The sequence below is a fragment of the Apium graveolens genome, chromosome 6 (genome assembly GCF_009905375.1).
Source record: "Apium graveolens cultivar Ventura chromosome 6, ASM990537v1, whole genome shotgun sequence".
NCBI classification, from domain to species: Eukaryota; Viridiplantae; Streptophyta; class Magnoliopsida; order Apiales; family Apiaceae; genus Apium; species Apium graveolens.
In genome coordinates, this window is record NC_133652.1 from 224,228,648 (window position 1) to 224,236,520 (window position 7,873).

The 7,873-nt window shown below is 35.2% G+C and overlaps 1 protein-coding gene across 1 annotated transcript; it reads right to left on the reverse strand.

The window, feature by feature from the left end:
* Window positions 1-5,295: 5,295 nt before the first annotated feature.
* LOC141664179 (high affinity nitrate transporter 2.4-like) lies at window positions 5,296-7,285 on the reverse strand. The gene is made up of 3 exons (XM_074470079.1): window positions 6,392-7,285; window positions 6,184-6,299; window positions 5,296-6,096 (listed from the first exon to the last, which is right to left on the reverse strand). The coding sequence occupies exons 1-3, from the start codon at window positions 7,190-7,192 to the stop codon at window positions 5,430-5,432; spliced, it is 1,584 nt and encodes a 527-aa protein (XP_074326180.1). The 5' UTR covers window positions 7,193-7,285; the 3' UTR covers window positions 5,296-5,429.
* Window positions 7,286-7,873: the final 588 nt, after the last annotated feature.

A 7,873-nucleotide genomic window follows, 5' to 3' on the forward strand; every position in this document is an offset into this window, starting at 1 on the left:
GACTTGATCCTTGGCAATCAGCAAGGTACGTAGGCATCTTGTTAAGGCAGATTGAGTCACGAAACACAAGAGCAGTCAAATCGAGCCTCGAAGCTCACGTTCCTTAGTATTAAATACAGCAATTATATATATTAGTTTTTAATCCATAACAACTACCACTACTACGACTACTATTATTAATATATTATTATTATTATTATTATTATTATCATGGACCTGCTATTAAAAAATAATTGTAATTCAAATTAAGTATGTTATTGAGGTTTCAATGAAATTTAAAATTCAAATAATAATATTTGTTTTTATCTGTTAGTTATAAATTATTTGTTTATATTACTAATTTGATAGTTGAAACTTGAAACATCTGAATTCTCGTTTTCAAAACTTAAACTTAGGTTAAAGATACGTACAATTTTATTTTATATCAAAAAATTAACCATTTACTAAAATATTATTATACTTGCACGTATGCATGTACGAATCTATGTGTGTATGTATAAATATATATATGTATTAAGGGTTTTACTCAAATGAGAACCCTACTATTATGAGATATAAGATCTAATCATATCCACTCATTTCAATTCATCATATTCATTTCTTACCATTGATTTAATATTTATTATTTTAATATTTAATATTTTATCATCTTCTATCTAATTCAACCACCATCACATCCGTGAACCATCATTTCTGGCCGTCACCACCACCTTCGGCGACCACCAAAAAATCACCACCGGTAAGCATAAAATCACCACCGTCAAAATAAAAATCACCATCGGAATATGAAAAATCACCACCGGTAAGCATAAAATCACCACCGTCAAAATAAAAATCACCATCGGAATATGAAAAATCACCACCGAATAACGAAAAACTACCACCGACAACAGAAATTCACCACATCAAGCCACTATTAATGCCTAGCAGATCCGTCAACGAGTTCCGTTCATCAATTCCGACCACTAACATCAGAATGAAAATCACCTGATCTAAATATAAATCACCACAAATTAACTATGAACATCGCAATCCCTATCACACCACGAAAAAATCATCCGACAATCTCAATTAATTCCAACAGTCATCGTAATCAAAATTACAGAGATGCTACACAACATAAAAACCAAATTGAAAACGAATATTAATTATCGCTGCCTCACCGGAACTTCTTGCTGGCGGCGGTTGATTCCGGTGACACCCAAAAATTAGGGCTTTCACCACCATCCAACTCCATTTTAACATATATGTGCTCTCATGCTATTAAAAACATCAATAATCACCGAATTTAAAAACGTTATTGACCTTTGTTTTCGAAATTGCTCAAAACGAAGATTTATTGGTGTTCGACAGATAAAGGATTGCGAGAAGATGAGTTTGGTTACCTGGAATTCTGATTTGGATATCAAAATAATATAAAAACGAGGCTTTGGTTATTGTAGAGATAAAGGGAGAGAAGGAGAGGAGAGAGAAGCAGATAGAAACGGAGGAACAACAAGATGGCGGAGACATGGTAGGGTGGCGGCGACAGTGGTAGAGCTGCTGGTGGGGGTTGTTGAGAGAAGGGAGGGAAATGAAATGGGTCTACTGTAGTAATGGAAGATTACATGATTTAAATGAATGGTCCAGATTAGAAGTACTTAAAAATATGTGTGGTCATGATTAAATCTCATATCTCATTATAATAGGGGTTCTCATTTGAGCAACTCCCTATGTATTAATATATGATTGTATTCGTAATCAGTTATAGATAAATATGCATATGTCCGCAAGGGTTGACTCAGTTAATTAAAGAGGGAATAACTGTCATCTAGGTCACATGTTCGAATTCCACGGGAGAAGAATATATGATTATGCCTCGCGAGTCAGAGCATGTCGCTTAAATGCTGTTTATCTTAGTTCACGTGATTTATAGGCTATTGTGTGAGCTCGTAGGGTAGTGGCTGCGGGTTAATTACGATAAAAAATGCATATTAATTATATAACAATTAATAGATTTTAAAAATGAACCATGAGATGAAATAAATGTACATTGATATTAATGTAAGGACTTATCATCTAAATGATTTATACTAAATTTTTGTTAGTGAGTTTTTTGACAATTATATATATAATAATGAGTAACATATATAAATATGCAATAATAAGTTAGATATATGTATTTATAATAAAATTATTAATAATTAAGTTATGTTATAGAATAATAAGTTACATATAAATATAAGTATTAATTACATAATAATGAATGAGTGTTAATGGTTGAAATTAATATTTTATGAATATTAATTAGAATATTTATGATTAAATTTGATTATTGAACTTTGTATTGTTGTATTATATATGTAATGGATACTTCCTCCATCCCAAAACATAAGTTCCTTCGACTTTTTACGCGTATTTTAATGTGAATAAAAAAAATTGTTTTCACAAATTAATTTTCAATTTTTTTCTGAATTAAAATTTATATATATATATATATATTAAATAATAATTCAAGAAAAAATATTATAGAAAAAAGTATGCGGAGTTATGATTTTTATACATCTAAAAGTACGTGTAAAAAGTCGGAGGGAATTGTATTTTGAAACGGAGAGAGTAATAAATTAATGACTAAGGACTCAATTCGACTATCAAACATTTCTTATTCAACTTTAATAGTGTAAATTATATATATATATATATCGACATTATTATTTTTATTCAATATTTAAGTTTTCATTTTAATTTTAATGGCTTCGTCCCTCATTCTATCAATATATTTCTTTTTACAAGCTTTTATTCAAGTTATCGGAAGCAGTTGACTTTTGCTTCTTAGGCTCTGTTTGGGATTGCTGTTAAAAATTGTTGTGCTGTTAAATAAAGTGCTGCTGGAAAAAGTGCTGTTGTAAAAATCAGATGACTGTTTGGTAATTTTTTTGATATGTATATGTTTTGATTCAAAAAATTAAAAATAATGATCCTTTTGGTAAGGTTTGATGGTGAAATCAACATCTGGAAAGCAGCTTTTTCTAAAAGCATGGGGGGACTTTCTTTCTCTAACGGCAGCTTTTAAGCCAAAAGCATTTTTCAGAAAAGCAGTTTTTAAATTTTACCAAACAGTTTTTTAACTACTTTTCAGCGAAAATCTGATGTTGCTGTCTGCAAAAACAATACCAAACACACCCTTAGATTGATAACAATAGCTAGTCATATTTGGGTAACCTAACATTATTCTCTAGGGTAAGGAGGGACCCTTGTATATTGACGAGGATAATATATTTTTAAATTTCGGTGAAAAGCAAGTAATTTACAAGGGATTATACATGATTATGAATGTTAGTCTTATCTGAAGAAGGCTCAAAATATCTGAATAGTATATAAATTGAGTCAAGTTGACTTGCAAGTTATAAAACCATAACAAGTAAACCAGGAACAACTTAATCAAATAATATAACGGAAATAATGGATTAAAAAAACGTGAAATTGCATTGACTTACTGAGTTTTCAACTATTTTTAGTTGGAGGCTCTCGCTCTCTCCAGTCTCCCCGCAGATACTCTAACGAACTATAAGTTGGAATTTCAGTATTTCAAGGTTGTCCCTCTCATGAAGGGGTCATTCCTAAAGCTGGCCAAACGAGCGGTTTGACTCGGCCCGGACGTAATTCGGCTTACCGGAAATTCGTGAAACTCGCCCCGTGACGTGCCGAGTTAATATTCGGCACTAACCGTCTATGCGCACGAGCCGAACACGAATTATAATATTTGAAATCGTAACCGGCCCGGAACTGGCACGTAACCGTTCGGCAAAATCGAAGCAGAATAAGCATTTTTTTAACCAGTTATTCAAACCGCTAACCGTGGTTATTCGGCACGTAACCGCTAATCGTAACCGGCCCGCTAACTTCTTTATTTTTTTATATTTTTGATTTCGTTGAGGAAAACAGCTTAAGATATTAATATAAAAGTTGTAGTTTGTAATGTTATCAGAATTTTATTTTATTTAGAAATTTTATCATTCAAAATTTGATTTTGTTGAGGAAAATACTTAAAACTATTATAAATTTCCATTGACAGATTCTGATTTTATATTGATATGATTTTAAGATTAATATATAATTTTGTCCGACAACATGAAACTATATAGCTGTATACGCAAATTAATGAAAATAAATATTTGTGATTTGTAAGAAAACAAAACAAAAAAACAAAAAAACAAAATGGTAATTCCATCATTTTTAGTTAATATATTGCTCATGAAGAATTTCTACGATTTTTTAGTCCATTTCTGTTCTAGCAAATGGTAATTATAATATTCCTTATTCTGGTAAATTGCTATCTTCTAGTTATTCAAGTGCGCACAAATTCTTCGAGTTTTATTCGGCCCGTGTATTCGCCGAATAATTCGCAATTTGCAAAAAAGAAAATATTTATTCGCCTGTTATTCGGCAGAACCGTCTAATCGTGTGGCTCGCCTGATTCGCGGGCCGTATACGGGTTGGACTTTCTACTAACCGGCTCGGCACGGCACGAACCGTTTAATTATACGGGTCGTTCACGAGTTATGCTATAAGTAAACCGGCCCGTTAAAAATTCAGCCTGGCACGTTCGTGTAGCCGGCTCTAGTCATTCCAGCTCATGCATGATCACCTGTAATATTGTAGTTTATCCATCAGGTAAGTTTAGCAATATGTGATACAGGGGTTACGCCAGAAAAAGAAATTCTCCTCGGTCTAGTCTAGAGGGTAGACATATAGTTATAGCTTGACTTGTAAGAAATTCTCCTTCCAAACCAGGACTTGTGTCTATTGTGCAGACTGCAGACTGCAGACTGCAGAGGATATTTGTCGGGCTTCTTACAGCGATGACTTGATTGAGTTGGTTTTTAGCAAAATTCTTGTAAGAGTGTTTGTTGGATGGAACAGGCACATAAAATCGTTGCAAGTATTATACTTAACTAGAGGCTAAATTGTTGAAACTTCAGGATGCCCTTTTTTATTAAGGTGCTGGGGGGACAGAGATCAAGGCTAAAATAGTTGAAACTGAGATATACTACATGTTCTAAGAATTTTTTTGCAATGTCATTATATCGCGGATACACTACTGGTTTTCCATTAATTAAATATTGCTGAAGATGATTTCTTCGACATGAATGGGAGTGATCTGTAACTATTGGAACATAATTTGAAGTTGGAATAGATGGTAATGAATCGATAGGCTAATGTGCAAAGCAGTGGCTTGTTCAGATAACGATCATGTGGTTAGCATGAATCTTTTACGAATATAGATTTTACCTATATTCTTACAATATAGTCTAATTAATATTATTCTGGATTCTCTTGATTGTATTCTCCATTTTAGTATACAAGTTGTGATACACCTCAAATAAAACCACGTCTTCCAAATCATAGTCACTAGCTTTTGTTTTTGTAGCTTTCCCGTGTTACAGCTATCAAACATGGTTTGGGGTAGCATTAGGAGGAGTTGGTGCAGAAGCCACACGGCGGCCACGCTCTGATCTGCTGTTCTCTGCAAATTTAACATTTCCCTGATGCATACCCTTCTGCTTCTCATCCTCAGTCCACTCAGAAATATAGTAATGTTCTTCACTTCCCTTAACAACATCTTTTGAAGGTGGAAATAACATGCTGCCCCATTGCGGAAAATGAACAAATGCCACAGGCATGGTGCAGGCCACAATCATAATTCCCATGTAAGTTAAACCCATAGCCGTCGATATCTGAGAGCTAGTAAAGAACAGAAGCTGTGTCAATCCTGACCCAAAGTTCCCTCCAGCACCAGTCATACCAGAGATAATGCCCAACGATCGACGAGAAATAAAAGGAATGATCCCGAATGTGGCTCCACATGCGGCTTGTGCTCCGACAGAAAATATGATCATCATTGTGACAGCAATGGGAAGTGAATTAGCACGGCCAAGGAGGATGCAGAAAACTCCTCCTAAAGTTTGTAGGATCCAAAGGGTCCATAGCCGACCCATCATGCCGAACCTTCGAGCTGCAACATCTGAAGCATATCCCCCGAAGGGGCGAGCCAGAAGATTAGCCATTCCAAATGTAGCAGCAATAATCCCAGCAGTTTGGAGCTTTAGATCAAATCTGTCAAAAATTCAAACATGCATAAGTTCACTTACCCTCTAATTTTAAAATAATAACAAAAATGAAGAAAGAAGAAGAAAACACTACCTGTCGAAGAAGTATTCAGCAATGACATTGTCGGTAGACAATTCCACACCCATAGAGTATCCATACAAAAGAACAAATATCCATGTTCTGTAGTTGGTGATAGCATACCAGAACACCTGAACATACAGAAGAACACAAGATTATCAATTAGCTTCAAACTCATATTATATATTTGTTCACAAGGACTTGTTGTCTTTCCTTAACTAACCTTGGAGAATTTATCCTTAGAAACATCACCCTTCTTCTGTAAAGCACCGAGGTTCCCATCAGGCAAGTCTTGACCAAGTGTTAACACCAAGATACCCATGATTACATGAAGCCATCCAGGGATAAAGAAGGCAATCCTCCAGGCGGTGAATGGAGTAGCTCCAACACGTTGGATTACATCATAGAGCAGATGCATAATTAGCTGAGTAGCTCCTCCTCCCATGTTCCCCCATCCGGCTGCAGTCCCGTTCATAGTTCCTATGATCTTACCATTGAACATGGTGCTCATCCAATACTGACACGTCACAAATGTTGCGAGGGAGAAGCCAATCATGAACCTGACAGCTATATATCCGCTAGCGTCTGCCACAAATGACATGCAAAACACAGTTGGAGCTGTAAGCATGATGAAAAATGCACAGCCATATCGTGGTCCCAACAGGTCACAAACTGCTCCCATTACAAGCCTAGAGAAAATGCTTCCAGACACAGAAGCCACTCCAGCATTTCCAACATCTCCTTTTGTTAGATTGAGATTATCGCGAATGATTGGGACTAGTGGAGCAGCAGCAAATGTGGATACAAAACAGGTGAAAAAAGAGATCCAAGAAAGGTGGAAAGTCCTCATATGAGGATTGGCAAAGGAAAAAAGCTTGAACACTTTGGCCTTGTGTTCGGAATCAACTGGTAAGTCAAATTTTGCAGTTGTATCAGTCGGTACCATAGGTGAAGCCACCGCGAAAGACAGAACAGGCTCTCTGCCAGTGACTCCATGCATTGAGTTTCCTGGGGTATCACCCATTTTTGCAATATAATTGTTTAAACTAAGATGAGGGTTAAGAATGTAATGCACTACTCCACTAAGTATTGCTAAGTGAGGATGCTCTGGACATGTCTTGTGGTTCTGTTGTTTATATAGGCTTTAAGGTTGACATTCTAAATGTAAGACAATCTCTTATGGGGGCCAGTGGAGACTGCGAATGGTTGCTAATTTGCATTATGCAACATTTAGTTTAAGTGACAAAGTACAACATTTGCCAAGTCAAATATGAATAGCAGTAGCCTTGTCATGCATCTTAAAGGATATGAATGTTATATATATGCATCTTTTTTAGGTAATGCCTGGCTGGACTTGGTTAGTCTAATACTGTCATCAGTTAAGTAAACACACTATAATAAATTGTTAATTTTTGGCGTTCTTTCAAACTTTGCAACCACACTGAAAGATCAAATGGCTAATATGATAAAAATTATATGTTGTTTCTATAAAAGTCTCCGATCCTGAGGTTAATGAAGACATTAAGTATATGATACTAGTCAACTTTAACCTTTCAATTTGCCTGAAAGTTCAATTTGAGCTCCAATTTATTTAATTATTCACAAGAAGATGGGATTATGGCTGGTCATCTTAAAAAAAATGTCAGTCCCGTATGAGCATTATTTATAAATATAGAATCATTCTGGACGAGGCTAGCTGGTGGCT